This window comes from Anas platyrhynchos, chromosome 28 (genome assembly GCF_047663525.1).
Source record: "Anas platyrhynchos isolate ZD024472 breed Pekin duck chromosome 28, IASCAAS_PekinDuck_T2T, whole genome shotgun sequence".
In the NCBI taxonomy this organism is placed as follows: domain Eukaryota; kingdom Metazoa; phylum Chordata; class Aves; order Anseriformes; family Anatidae; genus Anas; species Anas platyrhynchos.
In genome coordinates this window covers 3,455,901-3,483,260 of record NC_092614.1, presented here as the reverse complement: position 1 = coordinate 3,483,260, position 27,360 = coordinate 3,455,901, and the positions used below count along the sequence as shown (strand labels likewise).

General features: G+C 56.1%; 2 protein-coding genes across 3 annotated transcripts; one reads left to right on the top strand and one right to left on the bottom strand.

Annotated features, from left to right (window-relative positions):
- Positions 1 to 6,314: 6,314 nt before the first annotated feature.
- On the bottom strand, positions 6,315 to 18,930 carry LIMD2 (LIM domain containing 2). Of its 2 annotated transcripts, none has more exons than XM_027445644.3 (5): positions 18,712 to 18,930; positions 10,460 to 10,604; positions 7,956 to 8,000; positions 7,564 to 7,703; positions 6,315 to 7,104 (listed from the first exon to the last, which is right to left on the bottom strand). In XM_027445644.3, the coding sequence occupies exons 2-5, from the start codon at positions 10,499 to 10,501 to the stop codon at positions 6,945 to 6,947; spliced, it is 387 nt and encodes a 128-aa protein (XP_027301445.1). In that variant the 5' UTR covers positions 10,502 to 10,604; positions 18,712 to 18,930; the 3' UTR covers positions 6,315 to 6,944. The 2 variants fall into 2 exon arrangements, with proteins under 2 accessions (XP_027301445.1, XP_005029348.1); XM_005029291.6 differs by lacking the exon at positions 18,712 to 18,930 and adding an exon at positions 12,377 to 12,508.
- Positions 18,931 to 21,320: 2,390 nt separating this feature from the next.
- RNF113A (ring finger protein 113A) lies at positions 21,321 to 27,050 on the top strand. Its single transcript, XM_027445862.3, has 10 exons — positions 21,321 to 21,480; positions 21,654 to 21,730; positions 21,839 to 21,943; positions 23,344 to 23,451; positions 23,729 to 23,838; positions 24,043 to 24,149; positions 24,629 to 24,718; positions 25,557 to 25,650; positions 26,362 to 26,468; positions 26,914 to 27,050. The coding sequence occupies exons 1-10, from the start codon at positions 21,381 to 21,383 to the stop codon at positions 26,997 to 26,999; spliced, it is 984 nt and encodes a 327-aa protein (XP_027301663.1). The 5' UTR covers positions 21,321 to 21,380; the 3' UTR covers positions 27,000 to 27,050.
- The last annotated feature ends 310 nt before the right edge of the window (positions 27,051 to 27,360 follow it).

The window sequence follows — 27,360 nt, the reverse complement described above, 5'->3', positions numbered from 1 at the left end:
GTCTTTTTGGTGGTTATTTGCAATGTAGCGTCTGTTGCTTCCCATGTAAATGATGCTTCTGGACAAGTTAATAAAGTAACAAGTTTTCCTCCTAACCAAGGACCTTAGCTGAAGGAAGAAATCTTTCATTTCAGGAATTTATATTTTGTGACAGATGGAGAAGTGTCCTATTTATGAAGCATTGCTTCTTGGATCGGGTAAGTGTCTGTCATCTGCAAGGCTGCCTCTGATGAAGGTCACATTCATCCATTCCCTCTCTCCAAAGAGGTAGAACGTCTCTGTCTAGGTATTTCCACTGCCCCTGTTGTAGTGTAAAAATAGCTGTCTTCATTTCACCTTGCAGGAGAGTAGCTGGTTCGTTAGCTCTTCATTTGGAGATACTTCTGATGGAGAGCAGAAGCTGAGGCTTGTGTTTGGATTGTGCTGCGGTGGTGAGTTGTTCCGTCCAGACCTGGGTCTGTAAATGGCCCTAAATCATCGGTGCCTACGAGGGCAGATTGTCATCACGTGTGGGAGAGGGACCTGGGCAGTTCACAACAAAATAGAGGAGATGGTTTGTGTGGCAGTGTCTGCTGTGTGTGTTTTACTTGGGAGTACCCCTGAGGAGCTAGGTTAAGTGGGTAACTCCAGTTCTAGCTCATGAAGCTCATCCTGCTTGGAAATGTTTATTCTACGTACCTGGAAACAGTTCCTGAATTGTTCTGCCTTTGCATGTGTTGCCATTTTAGACAGCAAAAATTTGGAGGAGTGTGGCCTCAGGGCTTTGGGCAAATGGGAGATTCCACGAGGTCCTCTGCCAGAACTGAAGCCTCCCCGCAAAAGTGGGGGAATTTGGGTAGCCTCGCATTTGGTGTGCTAGGGATTTGGGAAGCTTAGGTGTCCTGGAGTAGGGCAAGGGATTGGGTGACCACATTTCCAACTATTTTCAGGCTTTATTTTTTTTCCAGCATACTATCTTAGGAAAGGACGGAAATAGTGCTCCTATAAAATTTGTCTACACTACTTGCTCAGATGCTCATTTTTTCCTGGTACTGTTCTCTCTGTTTATGTGTCTCCTGGTCTTCATTGTTGCTGCCACTTGAGCACAGTGGTTTGAATGCCACCAGGATCCCCTGGGATGCTGGTTTCCCCAGGCCCTAACCACAGCCTTCCCTGTAGTCGCCTTTTCCCAGGCCAGGCTGTAGCTAGTTGCTATGCCAATTAAATACTGCAATATTTCTTAATGTAAATTATGAACAGATAAGAACAAATGGGTTAGCAAGCTGATGCAATAAAAGCCCCGGTACATGAAACAAGTACGTGCGTGGCACTTGTGTGCTCTTCCAGAACAGCTGAGAACCAGACAATTGAAGCTGTCCCAGAATAAAGATGTCATGTGGAATTAGAAATAACCATCTGCCGCTGCGTCCTGACACCCTCTGTGTGTGTTAGAACCTGGACTGAAGGGGAAACTTAGAAACCTGCAGGCCCTGAAAACCACTGTTAGTGGAAGAGACCCCTCCCAGAGCCGATGCCTTTGTTCTCCTCCCCACTCGGTATGCTGAGCGGTGACATTTTCCCACTCTGTGCTGTGCGGCCTCACCTCCAGCACTGTGTGCAGTTCTGGGCACCACAGCACAAAAAGGACGTGAAACTATCAGAGAGTGTCCAGAGGAGGGCGACGAAGATGGTGAAGGGCCTAGAGGGGAAGGCGTGTGGGGAGCGGCTGAGGGCACTGGGCCTGTTCTGCCTGGAGAAGAGGAGCCTGAGGGGGGACGTCATGGCGGCCTACAGCTTCCTACAAGGGGGAGTGGAGGGGCAGGTGACCTATTCTCTGTAAACACCAGTGATAGGACCTGCGGGAATGGTGTTAAGCTGAGGCAGGGGAAGTTCAGGCTGGACATCAGGAAGAAGTTCTTCACCTCGAGGGTTGTCACACACTGGAACAGGCTCCTCAGGGACGTAGTCACGGCACCAAGCCTGTTAGAGTTTAAAAAGCGTTTGGACTGTGCACTTAGTCATATGGTCTGAATTTTTGGGTAGACCTTGATGATTCTTATGGGTCCCTTCCAACTCTGGATTCTATGATTCTAACATTTGCTTTATGAACAGGAGATGCACATCTCAGGCCTGTAGGATGGCATGTTTTCCCCCGGACTCCCCTCCCACTCCCCCCTCTAGAGACAGCTAGTTTATTTCCATAAATACAGCATGTGCTCCTGTCCTGAATCTTCACCATGCCTGTCCTTGGGTGGTGTTGGAGCCGAAGCTGGGAGAGGAAAATGACTCCAAGCTTGGGTTGAAGGTGGATACAATCAGCCCCAAAACACTGATCAATGCACAAAAGAAATAAAGCTAAAAACCTCCACTGCTTTTATGTTTTTGTGGTAATTTGTGTTACATGTACAGCGTGGCTTGATGGAAGGTGACTTAAGGTAAGTTTCCTCTATAAAGCCAGCGCTAAACAGTTCTGAAGCAAATGTAATTTTAAATCTCTGAAGAGATTGGTTATACTGCTCTGCTGCGGCTATTTCTGTTAGGATAGTAAAGTCTCAACTAGGAACAACGTCTTCTGGATTTAATATCACTTGGGTGTGGGTGTATTGCATTATATCCAGGAAATGCTGGCACGGTTAGCTGCCATGTCACTTGTTCTTCTGGTGTTGATCTCTGCCTAGTGCTCTGTGTCTTATCCAAAACTGGACATCTGGATGGTATAGATATAAAAAGGATTTTTACTGATTTTTTTTTTATCCCTACAAAATTTATTTATTTTTTTTTTTTTACGTGAATTTATTGGCTTGAATTCTTAGGCTCTGTAAAAGGTCCCTTCTTGAGCTGAAAGGCAAGCTGGCTAACAGGGAAGCCTTGAGCTTGTATGGAAAAGCAAAAAGAAAGCTTTGGTGTGTGCAGTACAAATCAAGGCTTTTGGGTGCCTGTCAGTTTTGTACTGTCAGTGGAAAGACCAGATCTGTGCTGCGGGGGGAAGGAGATGCAGGTGGCAGTCTGCCATTGTCTGTGCTTCAGATGAAGCCGGTTTGAGTGTTGCAGGAGTCATCGATACAGCCTGGAATAGCTTTTTGCTGCTATTAAAGGCGCTGTTCTCGAGCTCTCTGTTGCCTTGCAGCCCAAGAGAGCTACAGCATGTCGTGCTTTGGCTGCAGCTCTCACTGCCTCTCAGGCTCCTGTGCAGGGGTTAAGCTGCTTTCACTGTGCCGGAGCAACAAAAAGCAGCCCCGACAGGGACGAGGACACGACCTGAAATTATTTCCAGGTAGTTCATCTCAGCACAAGTGGGTGCAGGTCCTGTGCAGCTTCCTCGAGTGGGTCTGTGTGCAGCATCGTCCCCCTAACTCTTGCTTCACTTACCAAATAGTGCTGGCTGCTTTCTGAACCCAGCTGATGCTCCTTATCGCTCTGGAGCATCTTTGTCCCAGGCAGGCGCTGGGTGCCGCTGTGCGGTGCTGCTGAGCTGCTCCAGGGGGAGCACAGGGTGCTTTCGCCCTCGCTCAGCTTCTCCAAGTTGATGGCTGGCTTCTGGGCACTCCAACTAAAAAGCTGTCGTGGTGGTTGGCAGCTATGGGCGCTGGGAACCTGTGGTCTTTCTCTTCTTTGTGGTACTTAGGCTGTTAAATCTTACACTTCTGTGGGGTCTGAGCACCCTGGATCCTACAAACTGCAGGCACACAGCACCAGCAGGTCCCCGGGCTGGACTGCTGCTCAGGGGAGGCTGGTGGCAGCTGGGATGAGGGAAGATGGCTTTTGTGCCTAAAGACGGAGATCTGAAGCAAGGGCGTCGCAGTGAGAAGTGAATCTTTAATCTTTGTCTCATAAAAACCCTCTCTGATGAGAAATTTCAAGCCGGGGTTTCTGTACTGCTGCTTCTTGGCACTCCCTGGGAATGTAAAGTGTGCATTGTCATCTGAGCACTGCCCCCGCCTTCAGACTTATCAGGCAGATCAGATGAGCACAAAGCGTTGTTTAAAACATCTTCCCATGTGCATTACCGCTAGGATTTCCCTGTGTACAGAGCTGGGCACGTTCGTCAGGGAGGCAGGAGTTTGCCTTTAGCTGCTCAATGTGCAGCAGCCGTTCTGTGAAAGTAGCTGGGTCGATTTCGGCTGTACCCGTGTGTGGATTTGATATTAATCAGATTTCCTTCCGTCCCCTCAACTGTGCCTGGGTCAGCTTGCTGCAGCCCAGTTTGGTGATACAGAGGATGTTGGTTTGTGTGCTCCAGCTGAGAAAAGGGGCTGTGCAGAAAGCAGTGATACAGGAGATACTGTATCTTTTTTATCTATATTCAAAAGACCTCGCACCTCGTGGTCTTTTATCTGTTCCCTCTGTTTCTGCTGTATTGCCAAGACTTTGCTGTGCCCATGTGAGAAAGGGGTATGGGAAGGTGAGATGGTAAAGAATGGGGATTGCTACTGTCTTTAGACAGAATCCCAAATTTCAGTTTTTGGAGTGAAGGGAGGGAGAAAAACAGAACATTGTTCTTCTCATTTGTTGTCCTTTTTTTTTTTTTTTTTCTCTTTGAACTGAAAGCCTAACACTTGAAAGCTTTTTTTCTCCCTCCCCTACCCCAAAATCGTTTAGTATAGTTTAAAATTCTTTGTATATAATTTCCCTGCTGTGTGGAAAAGAGCAGCAGCCTGCCAATATGAGAGAATGGGGAAGTGAAGCCAGCACGAAACAGGAAACAAAATCGAGGAGCCTGCTTTCATTTTCTAAGCCGGGGTTGCTGAAGGAAGGGACCAGAAGCTGATGGGGTCACGAGGCCCCCTCCACAGACACTTGGTGCTTTTGTTTGTATTACAGTGAATCCTACAGGGTTGGTCAGGATGTGGCTTTTGTTATGGTGTAAGCGTGGTGTGTGCTGCACGGCTTTTGGTGTAAAGAGGAGTCAGCAGCTCCGGGTGGTTGTGGTGGTTGGAAGCACTTTGTGAGGCTCGGGCTCCAGGCTCTCTGTGTGTAGTCCTTGCTGTGCTGGCACTGGAAATCCCCAGGCAGTGCCCACCCCACAGACCTGCCTGCAAAACCTTTGAACTGACGAGGAGAAATGACTCCTCCGAGCCCCTGGGGTCATCCAGCACACAACTCCAAAATCAGGTGGGACTGAGGGAATGGCCTCACGTTGTGCCAGGGGAGGTTCAGGTTGGAAATGAGGAGACATCTCTTCTCAGAAAGAGTGGTCAGGCATGAGATTGGGAGAAATTTCTTCTCAGAAAGAGCAGTCAGGCCTTGGGACGGGTGGTCAGGCCCAGGGAGGTGGTGGAATCACCGTCCCTGGGGGTTTTCAAGGAAAGGTTGGACGTGGTGCTTAGGGACATGGTTTAGTGGGTGATACTGGTGGTAGGGGATTGTTGTACCAGATAATCTTGGAGGTCTTTACCAACCCTAGTGATTCTATAACTGCAGCCTGCTTCACCAGTGAAGGAGAGCCGTGGAGGAGCCTGGCCATCAGGGTGTATCCCAAGCCCAAAAGGACCAAGGGTGAAGTATTGAGGCCTCCAGCTCCCCCGGGAGGAGCACCACAGTTACCTGGGCTGAGACACATCTGAAGAGGCACCGTTGGTTTCCCGTGGATGGCCCACGCCCATCTCCTCCCCTCTTTGGTGGTTTCTTGGCTGGGTCTGGGTTCTCCCAACAGCGTTTGGTGGTGGACAGGACCTCAGCAGGAGCTGCTGTTGGGCTCTGAGCGGCCCAGCTCCCACAGTACTTAAAGCCAGGAGGTTCCTCACTGCTTTCTCTTTCAAACCAGCCTTGCAAATCCGTGTGTGTGGAGGCAGCAGGTAAATAATAATTAAAAGCAGACCTACCTGCTTTCCTTAATCCCATTGCACTAGGTCTCCAGCCTGGCAGGCCTTGCTGGACACATTAATTTGTATTAATTTGTATGGATTCCCCTGTGCAGGCATCACAGCAGATGGGGATGGGCCAGGCCGGGCCAGGCCTCGCATTGCCCCAGCTGCAGCGTGAAGCGAGCCCACATCAGGCTGCAGAGGCAAGGCACGGTGTTTATTGGTAAGGGGGGGGGGGGGGGAAGCAAGCCACGAAGTGTATGAAGGGCAAAATTTGATACGGCAGTGAGTTGCCTTTGAGGGTGGTCTGGCCTCCAGGTGGAAGTTGACGTGGTTACAACTGCAGCTTCGGGTCGGGGCTTGCAGCGCGCAGGGTGCTGATGCTGCTCAGGGCTTCACATCGCTCAGGATTTCCACACCCAGGAATAATTTCTTGGGACTTTATGGGCAGAAGCTCTTTCCACAGCAGCTGCCCAGACCCGACCGCTGCTCCCACCTCCCCCTGTCCCTAGGAACACAGGACAAGACAGGGAAGGCTTGGAAACCTTGTATTACAAAAATAAAAGAGCGCATGGCGCAGTGTCACACGTGAGGCCCTGCCGGGCTCCAACGCAGAACGTACCAAAGAAAGGCAAATATAAAAAAGACAGACACTGTTAAACAGTCGCAGGGCAACATCCTTAAGGCTGAACAATCCCAGCTGAACGGAGCTGATGTAAACCAAAGACCCTCCTTATTCAGAGCCCCAACAAGGCAGAATCGGTGTGGCAGGAGCAGGGAGCTCTGCTCTGACCTACAGGCTAGGTTGGGGCTGGCTCTCAGAGCCCCCAGATCTCCTTTTCCATGGTAGCAGGCCTGATATGTGTGAACAGGGCTGGGGCATTCCCATGGGGGCAAGTGCTTCTGGTCTGATCTCATCAGGGAGAGAGGGCTTCAGATTTGGGGGCTACACCCCGCTCACCTCCGCCCTGTCCTTAGGGTCTGCAGGACCCCTTTAGACATCCTCCAGAGGCCTCAAAATCGGGCTGCCTCCCTTCCCTTACCGCCCACGGGCTCTTGGGGTCCCCTTTGCTTTACATCAGCTCAGTTAGCTGCCGGCTCAGCAGTGCTCCGCGCCGTCTCTGCTCGGCTCCATCCAGGGAAGGCTGGGCTGGGTCCCACTCACGCCGTCTTGGTCCCGCTCTCCACTTCCTTGTGCACCCACAGCTCTTTGTGCTGCTTGCGCCCGAAGCCCTCATCGTAGTTGCCTTTGCTCTTGAAGAGCTGCTGGAAGTGGGGCTTGCAGTAGAATTCCCCGTGGAGCGCCGCGTAGCTGCCCAGGCTGGGGAAGGAGAAGGGGTTGGGTGGGCAGGGGGCAGCTGGGGGTGCCGGGGGGCTGGGAGGCTCAGAGAGGGGAAGGAGGAGGAGGGAACATGCTGCCCCTTAGCAGAAAGGGCCAGCTGCTCACTCCAGGGGTCTTGGGGCTGCTGTGAGCAGCCTTAAGGGGCTGCAAAGAGGGGTCCTGCAGGGCAGCTCAGCCTTTGCCCTGTGTCAGCTAGGAGGAAGCTCTGGCATCCCCGTGGGGCTCTGTCCCTGCTCTCGAGGGGAAAAACTCTTCTTCCGTACCAGGTGGGATTAAAATGAGACTTGGGACCAGATGGGACCACGGCCCTTAATGCTGTGATCGGGAGACCGATGGCCTTCCCCTGCCCTACAGGAGGGAGGGCTGCGGTGGGCAGGGGGGTGCACATTTTGGAAGAGCCTCCCTGGCCCCGGCTTGGAGATACCCGGCACGGCTCACCTGAGCTTGGCATGGCAGTGCTTGCAGCAGAAGCAGGCATTGTGGAAGACGAATTTATCTGCCACCAGCCGCTCCATGGGGTAGACGGTCTTCTGGCAGGCCGTGCACATCTCCTTCACCTGCGCCTTCAGGCTGAAGGACTGCGCAAGGGGACAGCAAAGGGAAAGAGGGTGAGGAAGGGGGTTTGGAGGTCTGGTGCCCATCTCACCGTGCAGCCACCTTCCCCATCATCCCTGCTGCCATTTGCTGGAGCACCAGTAAGCCTGAAGCAGCCTCCCATCGCCCTCCCAGTACCAGTCCATTGATGCTGGGCTGGATTGGTGCTCAGGCTTTAGGTTTCCGTCCTCTCCCCCTCACCATGAAGCTTTAGAGTGCCATAAAGCTGTAGGTACCTTGGAGCGCTGCACCGTGCTGCCTCCTGAGTTGTTCTTTGCCTCCTAAGGAGAGATGGAGCAGAGAAATCAAAATGAGAGCCTGAGAGACTAAAGAGGCTCGGTGCTGAGCTGTGCTAAAGGAGGAGCAGCAGAGGATTTGTACGGGCAGCTGAGCAGCAGGACCTTGGGGCACGCCGGCAGCCTCAGCCTGGCCATCACAGCACCCGGTGAGTCTCTGAACTCATTTGCCCAGAGGCCGTGACCTCAATCAGGCCCCGGTGTGCACTGCTTGCACTGTGCTGCTTCTCCTGAAGTGACAAGGAGGAGGAAAGGAAAATAGAAAAAGAGGGAAAGTCATTTATATACTGCAGAGGGAACTCGCACCAGGAGGCCGTGGGACTTCCCTGGGGCTGTGGGCACGGAGCAGCCAGCGCTGCCTCCAGCACTGCTCACTGAGGCTTGGGTCCAGCACATGCCACGGCTTTGTTTCGTCTGGGACCAAGTTGTAGCAAACACACCGGCTGCTTTTTTTTTAGAGGCAGCACATGAGCACAGACACAGGGGTGTCACACTGTCGGCACTGCAGAGCACAGCCCCGGGGTCGTGCAGCTCTCCCCATCTGCCGGTGATCGCTGTCCTTGGCTACCTACCATGCATATCTCAGGCCAAGCAGGGCTGGCACTAACCCTCAGTGAAGCAGAGGAGTGCGGCTGAAACATCCCTGCTTCAAGATCCTTTGGGACAGAGAAGGGGAAAGGGCTTTGCAGAGGGGCTGCAGCAGCCCCCATAGCACAGCCCTGCACTGGGAAGCCTCATGTGCTGCCTGGTAAGTCCCTTAGCTAACAACAGCTCTGTTTGGGTGATAATTAACGCTTCTTGTTCTGGAGGCACACCGGGCTCAGCCAGGTTTTTTCCTGCAGTGGGAGGGTGCCAGGCTGGCCGTGTGCCCACCCGGGGTGCCCTTCGCCCTCAGGAGGTGCGTTGTGCTGGGTGCCCCTCTCCGGATGTTTTGTGTCTGAGCTCCCCTGCCAGGCACTGCCGCGCTGCGCAGGAAACGCCCGCACCGTGGCTGAGACCGAAAAGCTTTCAAAACCTCCCCACAGACTGCACGTGTGTGGGGCAGGAGGGGGAACGGGGCACAGGCAGGGCTAAAGATGAGCCCTGCTGCCTTCAGCTGCTTGGCGGGGGGGGATATTGCTCAGCCCCTGCAGCTGTGGGGGGAGCAGCGGGGCAGATGCAGGCACTGAGGTGCCCCAACCTCTGCCCTCAGCATCACCAAGCGAGGTCTCTGCAGATTCACAGGGGTCCCATCGTGAAGTCCCTCTGGTCTGCAGCTGCAACAGCCCATCACCTCCCCCCCCCCCCCCCCCTCCTCCTCCTCACTCAGTCACCTGCAAGCCTTTTTTATTTTTTAGCCTCCCTTTGCACTGATGAAAATGCCCCTTTCTCCTTCCAGTTGGGAACAAAGGAGCATTTTTAGGGCATTTTTCAGCCAGGGCTGCTCTGTGCTCCTCGTTCCCAGGGCAGTGACCTGGGAGCATCACCCCGCCACCTCCTCGTCCTTCCCCTTGTCGCTGCCGTAGCCCTGCTTGGACAACGCGCCCCAGCTCTGCCCCCGGGGTGCTCTCCCACCCCCCTCCCCCTGCTTTGCCCTTCCTCCATTTCTCCTTTGTATTTTTGGAAGCAGTTTGTCTAAGAGACACACAGGAAGCTCTCACTTCGCTAAGCTGCCTCTTCAGACGTTTCCCAGCTGCTCGCGCTGACTGAGGTCTGCGATGTGATTTTTTTTCTCCCTCCTGCTTGCACAAGGCTGGAGGAGGAAGCCAAAATCAACAGAGGAACATGGGCGGTGGGGAGACTCGGGCTGCGTAAAACCAGTTGCGTCCCTCGGCCCTGCTAAAGCATCCCCCGGTGCTCTCCGGAGGTTAGGGTAGGGTCTGAGGTGCTCTTTCTAGGCTCAGCTGAGCAGAGCGAAGGCAAACGCTGCTGCTTTGGAGCTGGATCACATCCGTTCCCAAGGCTACAGGCAACCCACCGCCTCTCGTCACTTCTCGGCAGCCTCCTGGCTCGGCTCAGGCTCACCAGCTATCGCTATTTCATATCTGACCCATCCTCCCCCGGGGAAGGGCCGTATCCTGTCCCAGCAGGGGCTGTGCTTCAGCTTTGATGTTTTTCCATCTCCGAGCGCTCCGACCCTAAGCAGCTCGCATGCTCTCCATTGTGATCGCCGAAAGCCATGGAAACACAAACAAACAGCCAAAAAAACCCTGCTCCAGGCAGGAGCAGGGTGAGGGACGATGGGCTGGGCGCCGGGACGCTGGCTGAGCACCGTGCTCAGCAAACAGCACCTTCTGCTGGAACATCCCTGCCCCTTGTCCTCACGGCTCAGTAGCAGCGACTGCGCCTTTGGTGGCTCTAAAATGCCCCGTCCTGCACACAGCTTCCCTGCCCAACCTTCCACCCCGAGAACAAACCCAGCTGGTCTGGAAATTCGCATACAAACCACGGGGGGAGCGACATACATGAGCCGGGGGGGTGCTGGCGGCTTCCGTGGCCTGGAACATGGTCCCTCGCCCTCCTCCGTGCGCTTGATCCTGAGCTTGAAGCTTGTGGCCCGACGGTCCCTGGGGAGGTGGCTGAGTGGTGCAAGGTGGCCTCTTGCAACACCTGGAGAGGAAATGTCAGCAGGATGAGGCCGATTTCGTCACCCCAAACCCAGCAGCTGCTCGTCTCTGCAGGAGCTGGTGCCTGCTCAAAGCTTGCTCTGTGGGGTCGGGGCAGCCTCTGGGGTCTGGGATTCCTGGGGCATCCCTGGCAGGAGGTGCAGGTCTGGGGCACAGCCAGGATAAGAACCTGGCAGGCGATCTTGGGCGCTGAGCTGAGCCTAGCGCACAGCTCGGTACCTCCTGTCCCCTTTCCTATGCAAAAATATGGGCTGGGATGGGAGAGGGAGACGTGGAAATGCGACAGCTCCTGCGAAGAGCCTCCAAACCACACGTGGAAGGCAATTACCAGGCAATGGCCAAGCTGTCGGCAGTGAGGATAAGGGATGCAGCTTCCAGGCAGAGCTGCTCTCCTGCCCAGGCAGTGGAACTAGAGCCCAGGGTTTCACCGATGCAGCCACCAAAGGATTGGCGACGCTAAAATCACAAAGATGGTGATTTTAGTCTAATTGTAACCCAGAAAAGCCTCACTGAGGTTGAGGCTGAGCGCGGTTCCCTGAGAGGCTGCGGCCTCCAGGTGATGTGCCGAGCGCCCAGGAGGCTGAGTTCGAGGCGTCTCTGACCACTTTTAATGCAGCACGGAACAAAACAAAACAAAACCAAACCACCAGCATTGCAAACCAGTTCCTTTGGTACAAGATAAAAAGGCCCTGACATCCTCACGGGGGTTTCCCCGTTGCACCTTAACTTGAAAACACCCAAAAAAGGCCAGGGTTGATGAGCCCTGTTGTGCACATGCGGAGCTGAGCACCACGAGGCACAGAGGGAGGAGCAGAGCAGCAGACAATGAACCCGTGGCCTTAATCCCCGGCCCCCCCCATGTTGTCCTGGGTGCAAAAGCGGGGAAAAGGGTGGTTCTGCAGGGACAGGGAGGTGCTGGGGGCTGGCAAGCCAGCACTCCCTGCTCCTGCCGATCTCGTGGTGACGTTTGTAAATGTGCCTTGGGTTTTGGAGGGCACTTTGGTCCCCAAAAAGTCCCAACACTCAGCAGCTGGCTTCAGGCATGAGCAGCGCCAGGCTGAGCACCCAAAATTAATGCCTGCTTTCAGGGTTCAGCTTTGCTCCTGGTCCTGAGCAGCAGCAGAGGAGCCAGGCTCACCCTCGCAGGCCAAGGGGCTGGGCAGCCCCTGCTGCAAACATTTCAGAGCTCCGGCTGAGAACACGGCTTCGATTTTACCTAAATCATTTCCCGTCTCCTCTGCGGTTCGCTTGTTATTTCCTGCTCGCGAGCAGGGCGGGTGGCGGTGCACGCAGGCGGCTGCCGTGGCCCCACGCGCACCCTGGGCTGGGCAAACGGGGCTGGGGGTGCAGCCCGAGCCCACGGCCCCTCTCTGCCCCCCACGTCCTGGCGTAGCACCTTCCCTCTGACACCTCGGGGGTGTGCACGGTGCCTAAAGCACAGCACAGACCCCAAGGGGAGCCTGAGGAACCCAGCAAACCCCGCTGGTTTGCACCCACCACGTGCCTCGAGCGCAGATGCATGACCCTTGCCCTTCTCACCTGCCTTTCACCCTCTCCCCTACAAACACACCTCCACCCCAGCTTCCCTTCCCCTTCCTCTCACAGCTCATCTTCCTCCCCTACCCAGTTCCCTCCTCCCCATTTTCCACACCGTCCCAGTTAACCTGACCCACATTTTGATGCTCTCCCCCCAGACCATGCTCTCCATCCTGCTGCCCCCCTCCCTCCCCACACGCCCTGCTCGCAGCCCCGTACCCGCGCTCTCCCAGGCTTTGTGCCGATCCCCGTGGCAGAGCAGCCCCACAGACACGAGCAGAAGTTGCTAAACGTCCTTCCTGCTGTGGGGCAGGAGTAGAAATCTCACAGGGGAAGGGTGTGCTGAAGCGATAAGGGAAACGCAACGAGTTGGAGACCACGGGAGGGATTCTCAGAGGCTCCCAGCTGCTGTCATCGCTTTTTCAGGGAGGTGTTGGGCTGTACAGGGGGGGATTTGAGCCCCAGGCAGTAAACACATGCAGAGGAACCCCCATGGCACAGGCTTTGCTCAAGGACACATTGCCACGTAGGTGTTGGGACGTCTTCACATTGCCAGGGCAATCTCCCAGCATGCTGGAGGGGCTCACCGATTTTCTGAGGACCACAGGACAGCATCTGTGGTGAGGCAAGGAAGCCACAGCCAGGTCTGTGCTGAAGGCTGCCCATAACTGCTCTGACTTCCCCAAACCTCTGTGCCCCAAGCCAATTCGCCACCTACCCAGCCCAGGAAGAGCAGGACACTGTACTGACATCTCCTAATCATGCAGCCAGCGATTTCGGCTCAGGATGGGATGAGAGCACCTTCACCCTGCATGTGCTGCTCCTCCTGCATCCGATGAGCCTCCAGAGCTTGTGCCCTCTGCCCAGGGGGATGGAGCAGCCTGGTGGCAGCACTGGTGGCTGCAGGGTGGGGAGCACAGAGAGGTTTGGGTCTCACAGAGGTTTGGATCTCACAGGGGCCTGGATCTCACAGGGCTTTGGCTCTCGGTGGCACTGGAGCCAGCACGATGTGCTCAGCGCCCAAGCTGCCAGCCAGGGACTTTCCTGGTGCTCTCAACAAGCTGATTTTTAGCTCAGGACCTCGGGGTTGGAGCTCTTCTGGCACCTGCAGGGGACGTGTGCCTGCCGCTGTGTGAAAACAGCCGGGGAAGCGCCGCAGCTCTGCCTTTTGGCACTGACCAAGGAGCTCTTTGGGTCGAGGAAGGCAGCGCTCAGCCCAGAAGCTCCCTGCTCACAGCAGGGTTTGTCCTGCAGCCCCTCCTGTCCCCGCTCACCTTCCTGCCTGGCCCCCGGGGACAGGCGTTAAGGACAGGGAAGCGTTTGGAGGGGCCACTCCAGGAAATTCCCAACCGACTGGAGGATGGCGGCATCCCCCCGACCACAACCTGCCCCTAAAACAGCCAGGCCAGGCGTGGGGTTTTTCCACCCTTCTCCTAATCCAGCAGGGCCGCCCAGGCTGCCCTCGGTGCCTCTCCAGCCCGGTCCCACGGGGCCCCCGGCGCGGAGCAGCCCACTGCTGGCTGCACGCCTCGCCGAAAGCCGAAGGGTTTCCGCTACAGGAAAGCAACGTGACTGCAGAGGGCGAGAGGCCCCTCTCCGCCATATGGTTCCCATTAAGGGCCCTGTGAAGTGAATGTTTACTGCTGGGATCGCTGGGCCACGGCAAGAGGCTTTCCCAAAGACCAAACGCAGCACGGGGGATCCGGGCCCCTTCCTTCCCCGGGTCCCAGGAGGATGCTGAGCATCCCCAGCAGCACGGCAAGGCACGGGCAGGGGCTCAACACCTCGGAGAGGCTGTCAGGCCTCTCCCCCATGAAACGGAGCACCACCGATGTCCCAATGATCGTGTGCAGGATCAGCACATCTTACACACGCAGGCCAGCCCCTGAGCAGCTCAGCGCCTGGCTTTGTGGCAGGGCTGCAGGGAAGGAGCTGGATGAGGCCAGCCCCCAGCCTGGGGGTCTCCAACTCGCTGCACAGCCGGGCCCTGTTTCTGCAGCCACGGGGCATCACGGCCAAACTACACCGTGAAGAGTCAGCATCAAATGGGCCAGCACCTGACCAGGGGGCTCAGCACCCCCGATGCTGTTTCAGCTTCTCGAGAATGGAAAGAGAAAGCGAGCTGCATTTGTGGGGAGGCGGCAGAGTGAGCCCGGTGGTCTTGACTCCAACCTTGGCCATGGAAGACTTCGTCAGCTTCAGATCTTGGCTTCTTGCGTGGCTTTAAGCCAACCACTTGACCTCACCAGTATCAGCTTTGGGATGCTTTGGCTCAGGACAAAGCACCCTGGGGAGGACCAACAGGGCCACCGGTGCAGCCCCACCACCCCAAGCTGCTCCTGCCCGCACCCCACAGCCCCACACTACCTTCCACCAGCCTGCCCCACTAATCCCCTTTCCATCCACGTCCCGCACCCGGGCTGCCTCCTGAAAGGCTGCCAGTGGGCAGGAAATCTGCAGCCGAAGTGCTGAGGGATGCTGACAAGGAAGACTTGTGGGGATGAACAGGGCTGCCTTTGTCAGGGTACCAAGGGGGGGACCCGCGCACACGAGGAGTGAGCCCAAGGGGAGCCCCTGCCCACCCCTTCTGCTCTCCCACCTTCAGCCCTGCCCGGCTCTGCCTCCTGGACAGGTCACAGCCCTTGGAAGGACCGGGGTGAGGGGATCCGGGCTGGACCAGCCCCTGCCTAGCTCAGAGGAGGAGGCTGGGGCAGGAGGATGCTGCTGGGATCCATCTGATTTCCAGGAGTGGAAACGGAACCACGGAGCAGCCCGTTCCTTGGCCCACGGCCATGTTTTATGGCATCCCTGAAAGGTTAAGGTCTGAAGGGAGTCTCTGCGCCCTGGGATCTCTTCTCTTGCTAGGAGTCAAGATTGAGTGGACAAATGCAGCAGAAAGCCCACTGGGAGGTTGGGATGAGCCTCTTCCAGGCGGAGATGAACCTTTCTCATTAATGATTGAGCAAGCAGCAATGGCCAAAATTGCAGGTTGCGAGGTTCGGGTTGGACATTAGGTAAAAACACAGGAAGAAAGGCCTGGAAGCTCTGCAGCACGGTACTGATCAAGTGCCATATAAACCTGGTGCAAAGAGGCACGAGAGGCAAAGAGCAGGCCGTGCGCCCTCCCTCCCCTTCTCATTTTTCCATAATCCCTTCTACAACCTCGTCATGTTCCACCTGGAAACCTCACCTTCTGGTTTCCTGCCTTTATCTGCTTACTGGCATGATGCCCACAGTTTGCCCACCCTAATGTTTGGCTCTCCAAAGTCTTTCTAAAGGCTGTGCCTGTCGGCCTCCTCTTTCCCCATGAGAGCCAACCCTTTTACTCTGCTTTCCAGTCCTCCAGCTCCTTTGGTGGCTCACCGCAGGCAGGTGGATGCCCCACACTGGAGGAAATCTCAGACCTTTGTCTCTTGGTATGAATACTTCCCTGGCACCACAGAAAACACTTGGCCCGATGTTTTCTTCTCTCACCTCTGCCAGTAATCCTAGATGCTCATTCTTCTTCAGTGCCCTCCACTTGCTGAGGTCCCCCCGCCTACAGCAGCTTCTTGTTGCAGCTTGCCAAGCACCTGGCTTGGCTCAGCTCCACTTGAGCCATTTCTAGGAATCTGGCTCCCCGTCCTGTTTGCTGATCTGCTTTTTCTCACCGTAGGCAGATGTCCTGCGTCCTGCCAGCATTGCTCCATCTCACCTGGGCACTAAAGGGGCTGCTAACACCTTCAATCTCTAGACCTCCCCTTGCAGCAGGATCCAAGTGTCCTCTTTCCATTTTTCTGTATCTTCTTTGTCCTCTTTCCCCACTTCTTTATCCTCTTTCCTAGCTCTACCTGAAGTCATTTCCCTGGGGCAGTGTACCAAGGGCTTTCCTTAAATGTGGACTCGTTAGGCCACATTGTTTTGGAAGCTGGTTATCACATCCAAGGAAGATACCAAGATAACTTGACATGATCTGTGTTGAAACCACGCTGCATTTTATTCTGCTTCCCAACATTTAATTCCTCTTCCAAAACCTCTCCTAGAAACTCATTTTTATTGTACTCCAACCAGCGGACTTGTAACTACCTGTAAGTTCCCCTTCCCCCAAACATAACCTGTGGATGTTATGTTGGCTGATCTCCTCCCTTGGAATATCACTGGTAAAACACCAGACTTTGGCCTTGCATTTCCTACGTGGTTTAGCCCATACCTTGAACAAAACCCAGAGAGCCCCATCAGCCTGGGAGCTGGTGCTGCTTCACCACCTGCAGCAAGAGCAGGGGGGAGTTCTGCTCCCAAAACCCAAACCCCAGCACAACCTCATCTCATGGTCCTTCCACACCAGCCCTGTGAGCACTGCTGTGGGCTCCTGCCTTTGCTGCCCAACGTACGGATTGCATCCAAAAATTCAAGCCACCAGAAATGGCATTCGCATGTCAAAGTTTCCAAAAAGCTCCTTCTTTTTGAGCTGACCCGTCTGTTCTCAGCTCAGCCTTCACCTCTGTGCTCTCTGGTAGGATTCAGGATGCCACACAGCCCGGCGTGTGCAGGTTCTTGTGTCTGAAAACCCTTGAGCCAGCCACGTGGAGAGAGTTATGGGCACACCAGAGGAGTGAAAAATACGTCTAAATTGTGCTTAGTAATATTTGCAATAATCCCTTCACCCAGCTTTAATGTCCTCCATCCCAGCGCTGTGCTAGCAGCTAGGTAAGCTCTGCAACACCCCCAGACGGCAGATAGAAATGGCTTATCTGGAAAGTGAAAGGCAGACACCTCGGGGAACATGGCCTGACCATGGGCAACACTTGGAAAGCTGGGGATGGGCAAAAAGGAGAGGAAAAACCCACCACAGCTGGGCCTGAAGGGGGTATCTGTAGGCTCGCGGAGCTGACACGCCAAAGGAAACCAGAAGTGAAACTCCCTTCCCTAACGAGAAGTCTCATGGGACTTGTGTTGACCAAAAAAAGTCAGCAGCTTTGTTTTGAGCCCGGTGACAACGAAGATGCATCCCGTCACTTCGCACCCTGTGCTGTGCTGGCCCATGGGGGCCCTGCAGACCCTCGCTTCCTAACGGGGATTTGGTTCCCTCGGGGCTCCCACTGAGGAAGGACGTTAGCACGGGGGCAGTTTCAGACTACGCTCGATCAGTTACCCTGCAATTATTATTTTTTTAATCTGCATTAATAATGCCGCAGACGAGCTCTTCCTGGCCTTAAATACGTGGCAGCTCAGCTGGGGCACCAGATGTCTTCCCCGGGAGAGCCCTCGCGCGATGTCTTCGGTGGACAAAGCCCAGCTTCCAAGGCATGATCCGGGCTGCCGAATTAGCCGGCTTTTCCAGAACTGCTGCCCACCCCATGGGCAGAAACCGGGGGAAAAATTGATCAAAAACGTGACCTGCGAGGTAGCTCGACTGGTCTCAAGTGACCCAAGGGGATTGCAGGGATAAAGCCGGTGGTTACGGAGCAGGACTGCGACCTGGGAGACCTGGGGTTGCTCCCAGCTCTGCTGCTCGTTTCGGGGTGATGCTGGGCACACCATTGCTTTTTTTTTTTCTGTTCCCTTTCCACCCCCCCCCTCCAAGGCTGAAAACAGAGCTGATCTCCTTTGTGAAGCCCTGGGAGATCCCTGGCTGTTCGGGGCTGTGTCAGAGCTCGGGGTATTTGTGTTGTAATTAAATCTCACAGCCGTGCAACAGCCTCCCCGGGGAAGTGATGAAAGACCTGGCGCTGCAAAGGTTCGGGGCCGGGCAGGATGGGGCTGGGAGAGAGCACCGGGAATTAGCGGGCATCAGCCGAGGGGGATAAGGGGCTCGGGATCTAACAGGTTCCCTTCCATATCTGCTCCTTCCCATCGGCTTAATAAAATGGATCTGTCCAGCCCCCCTCCAGCACGCACTGCAGCGCACAACAAAGAGGGAGCTCAGCCCAGCGCGGGGATGTGAGCCCCGAAATGCTGCGCCTCCAGACCCCGCTGCAGCCATGCCGGTGCCCCCAAGCCCCCCCCTCACCCCACAAAGCACCGGGTGCGGGTCCTGCACCCCCCCAGCCCACGCGGGGTCCGGGGTGCTCGCCCCCTGCCCCTCCCCAGCAGCATCGCCCCCCCTAAATGTGCCTGGAGCTCTGGCAGCATCCCCTTTTCCCCACCTGCCCTCGGGGAGCAGAGCCCCCCTTGTGCTCCCCCCACCCCAAATCTGCTTCCCGTGCCCCCCCTGGCCGAGCCTCCTCCCAAAGCAAAAGTTCCCGGCGCATCTCCTGCCTGGGGGTCCGACCTCTGGGGGGGGGGGGCAAGCATAGGGGGATGGAAGCCCCCACCTGCTGGGTGGCTCTGCTTTTAGGGCTCCCCAATCTTCGCATCCCTCCTTTCCCCCCATCCCTTTCTCCCTGGGTGCCTGCCTCTCTCCCTCCCCTCACATTTCCCCTCTCCCCCCCCATTTTCCCCTCTCCCCACCTCCCCACCCCAGCCGCCATCCCCACGCTGGGCGACCCCTGACGCTCCCCAAATTTCGTGGTGCCCACCCAAGCTTTGTCTCCCACCCAGCGGCCCCGTTCTTCCCGGCGCAGCGAGGCACCCACCATACGCCTGGGCTCCGCGGCGGAGGTGCCGAGCGGGAGGGCTTGGCCCCAGCGGGGTCCGGCCGTCTGTCCGGCCGTCCGTCTGTCCTTTGGCCGTGCCTTTTGGCCGTGCCTTTTCTCTGCGCTGCAGAGGCCGGGGCTGTGGGCGCGGGGAGCGTTTCCTGCGAGCTCCCACGGCCGCCTCGCGAGCCCTTTTTATCGCTCGGCCGCCGCGGTGATTGGTTCCCGGCTTCGTGCCGGCTTCGAGCCGCTGGCTCCTTTGTGTGAAGCCAACCTCTCACCCCCGGCCTCCCCCAGCCCTCTCCCCAGGCCGGCAGGGCGATGCCGAAGCCCCCAGCCCGCCGAAGGTGCCACCAAAATCGCCCCTCGCCCCCCAGCTCCCTGCCATGAGGTGTGGGTGGGCTTCACTCGGGGCCGTGGGCTCGCTGTGCCTGGCACGAGGCCACGCAAAGCATCCCATGGGGACCCTACAGGATCCAACCCTCAAGGATCTGACCCTCCACAGTCCCCCCCAGCCCCCTGAGGATTTTGGAAACCTGGGGTTTTTACCCCCGGGTGGGTTTAGGAGCGTGCGTGGGGTGGTGGCGCGTGAGGTGCATTTCATGGCCAGGGCGGGTATTTGGGGCGAGCAGGGTCACCACCGAGCGTCCCCCCCTGCTGCTGCTGGCTGTGGGGCCGAGGGGATGAGGTTTGGGGGCTGGGGGGGCCCCCAGAAATAGGGCAGAGGGGCAGGAAGCACTGACGGTTAAATCTGCAGGGAACTGGGAGGCAAGCTGGGAGCGGGGAATTGGGGATGGGAAGGTGGGCTGGGGTTTGGGGTACCCCGTGGTGCACACAGGGGCTTCCCCTTCCCCTCCCAAACCCCTCCGGTGTGGGGGAAATGGAGGCCAAGTGTGCAAAGTGCTGCTGGGGAGAGCTTTGGGGTGCATTCGGGCTCCTCAGTACAGCGTGGGGCTGGGGACAGCACCGGGTCCGAGAGCGGTGCCTGCTCCCAGCTGCAGAGGTGGGTGAGCGATCGCTTTGGAAAAAAAAATCAGTGAAAAAAAAAAAAAACATTTACAGGATTTATGGTGGTGTTTACCAGCCGAGGAGGCGGCAGCGGTGCCGTTCGTCACCTCTGGCCCCCGAGCAGCCTCTGCGGTGAGCAGCCTGCTGCCACCCGGGGCAAAGGGAAGAGGAACCGGAGAAAATCTGCAGATGCCAGGCCTGGTGGCAGGGGCAGCGTGCACGTGTGTGCAAACAGACACACGCTCACACACACAGACAGACTCATGTGCACACAGGTACTCACACAAAAGCACACGCATGCTGGCGTGCTTGTGCACACACACATGCATGGACACGTGCACACACATGTACGTGCTCCCACACACACATATGAGCCCACACACGCATGTGCACATGGCTGCGTGCACCCCAGCTGTTGCACACAGCCACACGTGCACACCCATGGAAGCAAATGCATGCTAGCGTGCGCCTGCACATGCATGGTTGCACACACACAGCCGTGCACACACACCCCCGTGCACCTACACACCCCCACCTGTGCACACATCCCCTGTGTGCACATTGCTGTGCACAGCCCCCTGTGCAAATCCCTGTGTGCACACACCCCCATGCATACACACACACATGCACACGCACACCATGTGCACACACACACAGAGCTATGCACACCCACACACACTGGTGCACACCCACGCCCCTTGCACACCCACACGTGCACTCACACACCATGTGCACACACACTCATGCACACACATACCAGTGCACACACACAGCTATGCGCACACACACACACTCATCACACCCACACCCCTGGTACACCCACACCCATGCACACACACACCCCCTGTGCACACACACACAGCTATGCACACACACCCCATGTGCACACACACAGCTATGCACACACACACCCCTTGCACACCCACACCCATGCACACAAACACCATGTGCACACACACAGCTATACACACCCACACCCATGTACACACACACCCCATGTGAACACACACATGCACACACATCTTGCACACCCTCACCCATGCACACACCCCCATGTGCACACACATGCACACACACAGCTATGCACACACACACCCCTTGCACACCCACACCTGTGCCCACACCCCCATGTGCATGCATACACATGCACACACACACACCGTGCACACACACACATGCACACCCACATCCCTTGAACACCCACACCTGTGCACACACCCCCATGTGCACACACACATGCACACACAGAGCTATGCACACCCACAGCCATGCACGCACACCCCATGCACACCCACACCCCTTGCACACACACCCCATGCACACACCCCCCCTTGTACACCCACACCCCATGTGCACACCCCCCCCATACATACCCACACCCCATACACCCCCCACACCCCCCCTTGCCCCCCCCGTGCCCCCCTTTGCACACTCCCCCCCCCTCCCGTTGCACACCCGGTGCCGGGGGGGCGGGGGGGGGGGGGAAGGGGGGGGGGGGGGGGGGGGGGGGGGGGCGCTGCGGTTGCCATGGCGACGCGCGGGCCCCCCGCAGCAGCCCAAAGGGGGCGTGGCCTGATTCAAAGCCCCGCCCCCTTCCCCGCCCCTCCCGTCCCGCAGGGGGCGCCATGGCGCGGGGTCCCCCCCCCCCGTGAGGCGGCAAGATGGCGGACGCAGCCCCGGTTTGCGGCTTCGTCTTCAAGAAGCGGGGCCCGGCGGCGGGCCGGGGGCGGCGCAAGCGGCCCAGCAGCGACCAGGAGGGGGGTGAGGGCACCGGGGGGGGCGGCTCCGGGCTCTCAATGCGCGGGGGGAGCCCAGGGAGGTGAGGGGAGGTGAGGGGAGGGGGGCGCGGTGCCCGCCCTGCGGTTGCGTCCTGAGGGCGGGTGAGGGGGGCTCGGTTCTTGGCTCCCCCCTCAGCCCTCGGGTTCCTTCCCCAGAGAGCAGCGGCGAGGAGGGCAGCACCGTGGTGCGCAAGGAGAGGCGGCGGGAGGTCCCCAACCCCATGATACAGAAGGTAAGGGGGGTTGGGGGGCACGGGGGGGGGTCCCTGGTGGTCCCTGAGGGTCCCTGGGGGGTCCCGGGGTCCTGCCCGCCCTCACCCCGCTGTCTCCTCGCCCCCCAGACCAGGCGGTGTATGAAGGAGAGGCCGGCGTACGCAGCCAGCAGCAGCGAGGACGAGGATCCCTCTAAGGAGATCGGCGTCACCTACAAATCCACCAGGTCGGCGGTAAGGACGGAGCGCGGCGGTGGTCCAGAGAGGCTCTGCGGATGTGGGATCAGTTATTGATCAGTTATTCCTGCTTTTTAGCTACAGATGCGTTGCTCTGTCCCTTCTCTCTTCATACACTTCGTGCTAGGTTTATTCTCCTGCTGCCCCCTGCGTTACTGGCAGGCCATCGAAGGTTGGTTGTCCTCTCTCAGAGGTGGGAGTTAAACTTGCCCCACGTCACACAAAGTTTTCAGGAGATGGAGCACTTGAATCAGGTTTACCTAATTGTTAGGTTCATGTTTACAGCTTTAGAACAGCTTCCTCGCCAAGGAATTCAAGTAACTTAGGAAGTGCATCCATCTTCATTCTTGTGACTAGTGATGGGCTAAAAGCTAAGGAGAGAGGTCAGTTTGGGATTGACAGGAGGCACTTGAGGGTCCTCTTTAACAGCTTGAGTGAAAAGAAGTCAGTTGTGAAAGTTTGGAGTTCTTCCCGCTGGATTTTTCTCTAACTCTCCTCTTTACACAGTGAAATTGTGCTCATTAGTAAGAGTCCTGTCAGGATATAAGTAGTATTAAAAGCAAGTACCAACGTTTGGTGTATTGATTCTTTTTATTCCTCTTCAGTCTTATTTCCTCAGTCTCCGTGCCTCCATTTCTTCTGTATAAAATGGGAATAACGTCCAGCTGTCCCCAGTCAAAGATGCAGGATCAGACTTGGGTCTCCTTATCACATTAGAAACTAATATGAAAACTCGTGCTGTAATTATTCACCGCTTTGGCTGCTGCAAAGGGATGGGGGGGGGGGGGCTGCATATTGTTAGCCCTACTTGCTGCAGGAAAACGGGAATGGAGGAGGTGACAGCCTTCAGGCTCCAGAAGCTTTTGGCATATAAGTTGGATTTGTTTTCAATTCAGGCTGGTTATAATTATTCTTCAGTTTCTGTGCAGCTGTTCCTGGAGAGCTGGAATAGGTGTCTGTTCGGTGCGTTCAAGAGGAATCTAAACCAGATCACTGTATTAAAACTGGGTGCAAGCCACCCACAGCTGGGTTAAAAGTTTGGATGTAACGTCCTGCGTGTAGTCTCATGAGTGGAGTGTTGGACGTGGGAGACCTGAGCTCAATTTCCAGCTAAGCCAAGGCTGAGCTTGAAGGAGTAAAGAGAGGACAAGCGTGTCCTGACTGTGCAGGATAAAACTTGGGAGCAATCAGTAATTAGCATCCTGGCCTCTGCAAGCACTGCATCCAGCCTGGGGGGGATTCACTCAGGAAAGTGGTGGAGGAAGATGCAAACTGCTGGAAGGTGAAGCAGGCCGTGCTCAGTACTAGCTCTGTGACCCACCCTCCAGGTAGCCAAGGAGCTTTGTCTTATGCGGGTTTTCACTTCGCCATGGTCACAAATTGTTATTGTTTTTCAGAAACCCGTCGGCCCAGAAGACATGGGGGCCACAGCAGTGTATGAGCTGGACACGGAGAAGGAGAAAGATGCCCAGGCCATCTTTGAGCGCAGCCAGAAGATCCAGGAGGTCAGTCAGCCTTGCTCTGTAGGAGCAGGTGCTATGCTACAGGAGTATGTGTGTTTTACTCATCCCCTTCTGCATGCCAAAAAGAGTTGGGAGTCTTTTCCTCTCTTAAGGAGGACAAAAGTGTTGCCCTTATAAATAGAGGAACTTTATGGATTTATTGATATCTTGGTATTAAGGAAGGCAGGGCTGGGCTGGGAGACTTGTCACAGATGTAAAAGCTAATCCAGGACCTGAAGCTCTTCTGACCCTTAATAACTTTTTTCCCCCCCTTTCCTAGGAACTGAGAGGAAAGGAAGATGATAAAATCTACCGTGGTATTAACAACTATCAGAAGTATGTGAAGCCCAAGGACACGTCCATGGGAAATGCCTCTTCAGGAATGGTCAGGTAGGTCGGGATGAGCCTTGGAGGAGTGGGATCAGAGAGGAGTTCAGGCGCTGTCCCCAAAGGCACTTGTTTGGGGCTTGAACTTTGCTGATCCTGCCGACTTGTTCCTGTCTAATGAGTCCGGTGTCTGGTTCTGACCAGGCCCCCAGGGGCCTTCTCCACCGCAGCGGCGCAGCTGGCCTGAGCCTTCTCCCACCCTTTCAGAAAAGGACCCATCCGTGCTCCAGAGCACTTGCGGGCCACGGTGCGGTGGGACTACCAGCCTGACATCTGTAAGGATTACAAAGAAACGGGCTTCTGCGGCTTCGGAGGTGAGTGGGTCCTGCCTGCAGCTGAACGTGTGCTTCACCAGATCTCCAGAGGGATCCAAAGGGATCTAGTCCAGCTCGTAGTCCCATTTTGTGGCACGCAGATGTACACTTAGTACCTTACAGGCATTTGTTTGCAGAGCTAGCATGTGGTGCTGTTGCAGAATTGTTTTGTATAATGTTCACCTCGCTTGAGGCTGTGGGAGGGATGGGATTTCCTGACCCATATCCCACTTCCCACGTGGGTCAGTGCTGGATCTGTCGCTGTGGCATACAGGGCACAGTGCTTGTGGCCTGTCAGTCCTGAGGAGGAGATCTGGCCTGCTTGGCACTGCCCTGGGAGGAAGAGCAGGGGTGGGTGGGGAAACAATCCGGTTTCACTTTGTCCTGGGCACAGCTCACGCTGCCCCCGAACAAGGTGTCCTGTGGGCAGCTGGGCAGTGGGATGAAGATGTGAATCCATCTTTCTTTGTGCTCCTCAGACAGCTGCAAATTCCTCCACGACCGCTCGGACTACAAACACGGCTGGCAGATCGAACGGGAGCTGGATGAGGGCCGATACGGAGGCAATGGTACGGCACCGCCCCGCTGCTCTGCCTCTCCTGAGGCTGATGGTGGTGAGGCCACACGGACCTGCCTGCTCTCATACTCTGTTTTGAGTATGACTCAGGGGCTGTGTTGTCTCAAATTGCGTAGGCCATGGGTTCAATTAATACTGGACAGAAAGCTCTCTGTTCCACCTAGCTGTGGAACTCCCTGCTGTGGGATAATCTTAGTGCCAGGAATTGCTGACAGCGCTGAGCTAATCTGCTGCTTTCAGATAACTCTCCCTGGTGTCAGTGGGTTTCTGCTCTGTCTGTACAGAGGATAGCACACTATTGTATGAGTCCCAGCCCTGTGGAGCTGGGGAGGTGCAACCATTTCCTGCCCCACGGATGCCCTGAAGCTGGAATGCTTTCATGCTACATCATTATTTCTCACTCAGCGTCCATACCTGTGGCCCAAAACTGCAGCTGAGTGTTGCTCATGAACCCCTTTGCAGTTTTGGGGATGGGTGCAGTCTCTGCTCAGTAGGAGCTGTCGAGTTTGATAGCAGCTGCTTTGGGAAAAAAAAATCTGAAAAGTTGGGGGCTGGAGGATACGTCCCTTCTGCGTCGCCCACTTGCTGCTATAAAAATTTGCTCTTGTGAGATGAGCAGCAGGCACGCTGGCTCATTAGACTAATTATATCTCAATCCCACACATGTTACTGACATCAGTGACACCCAGATGCCAGAACCCCATTGTTTCCAGCAGGGATTCAATCCCACCTGCTGTGCTCTCTCCGTGTTTAATATTTCGTGTCCCACGCATCAGCTGGCCTGGCTGCCTCTGCTCTTGCTCCAGTCTGGTTACCTTTCTCTTGTGCAGACGAAGAAAACTACGAGGTGAGCAGCGACGAGGAGGACATGCCTTTCAAGTGCTTCATCTGCAGAAGTTCCTTCAAGAACCCCGTGGTCACCAAGTAAGTGGTTATTTTAGCAGGGGGAGCCAAACGTCTGTTGCGGATCCAGTCCAGTAGTCATTCACTGGAGGCAAATCCAGTCACTGCCTGCAGGCTGGGGGGTGGAACCTGCTTCTTGTCTGCTGTGGCTCTTCTGATGGCTGTGGAAAGCCTCAGGTACCCAGGGAGCCTTGTAACTACATCAGAAGCGTCTCCTTGGTAGGGATCCCAAGCCTCTGTTGTCCAAGCACCTTCTAGATTCCCAAAAGATGCTGCCTGCTTGCATCATCTTCCCCTTGAGGTTTTGTTGTTTCTTTCCTCCTGAACGCTGAATGACACCACACTGTGTGAGCAAAGAAACAGAAGCCTGGGGAAGGCAAGAGGCCAAGGATGGGGTGCAGAGGGGACATCGCACACTGCCAGCCCTCGCCCACAGTGCTGCCTGATACCTCCACACTTCCCACAGGCAACACCACAACCGAAATTCAGCACTTGAACCCGTGGTGACCCTGGAAGGGCTCGCTGATGGCTCTCTGCAGTCACTTCTGTGTCAGTAAAGCAGTGCTGAAACACGTTTCCTGAGTAGAGGGGAGGAATGGGCCAGTGCTCCAGAGGAAGCTCTGCACGTAGTGTGCTTCTGCATCCCTCGGGGCTCAGTAGTTAATTGTTTTTAACTCCTGGACACAGCAGCTGTGTCTGGGGACTGGCAGTGGCATCTGTCTCCCCTTACAGGTGTAGGCACTACTTCTGTGAGAGCTGTGCCCTCCAGCACTACCGGAAATCCCAGCGCTGTTACGTGTGTGACAAGCAAACCAACGGCGTCTTCAACCCAGCAAAAGGTGAGAGGGAAAGGGCTTTCAGCTGGAGCATCTGCACGGCGCCAGTTCCCGATGCGTGTTCATGGTGTTTGCCCCAGCCCTAAGCTGGGGCTCGCAGCTGTTGGCTGCAGGCAGAACTTCCTTTAGTGCCTGAAGACACCGACTCATGGCCTGGGTGGCTCTGGGTGTAAAAACAGCATCTTGTGCTTGCCCAGATGAGGAGCTTGAGGAGATGACCCTGGTGAGGGCAGGGGGAGGGTGCTGGGGAGCAGAGGCTGGTCTGAGGCTCTCGCTGGCAGGTCAGTGAAGGGTGGCAGCTCCTAGCTCAGCCTTTGCGTAGGCGAGTGACTTTTGGCAGCTCCCCTGGTTCCTGGGGAGAGGGATGTTCACGGGTCCTGGGCACTCATCTGCGCTGCTGGACATCTCCCGTACCTGGAGTCTCAGCCTGCCTCTTCCTGTGTTTCAGAGCTCATGGCAAAATTGGAAAAACACAAGGCGGAGGAGGAGGAGCAGGAATCAGAGCATTCAGACCACGGAGAGGATCCACAGTAGCAAAGCGCTGTTTTGTATTTAGCGGAATAAAGTTTTTATGGGGGAAACAAATACCGGTCGCAGCAGTTGCCTTGGGACCAGCAGCTGTAGCCTGTGCGTGTTTGTCCAACCCGCTGTTACTAAAATGCTGGCATTACTGGTGCCAGGGGCTTTGTTCACTGCTCTGTGAAGGCACAAGAGGTAAGCTGAGGTGTGGCTGAGTTCTGCCTGCTGCCACCATGCTGCTAGCAGGACCGTGTGATGGCCTGGCTGAGTGCAGCAGTGGCTTGGGGAAGGGTTGAAGACCATTCAGTTAGTTCTTAACAGCAAGTTTTTGACAAGGTACTGCTGTTGCACACCTAACTTTGCACTGAGCCTGCTA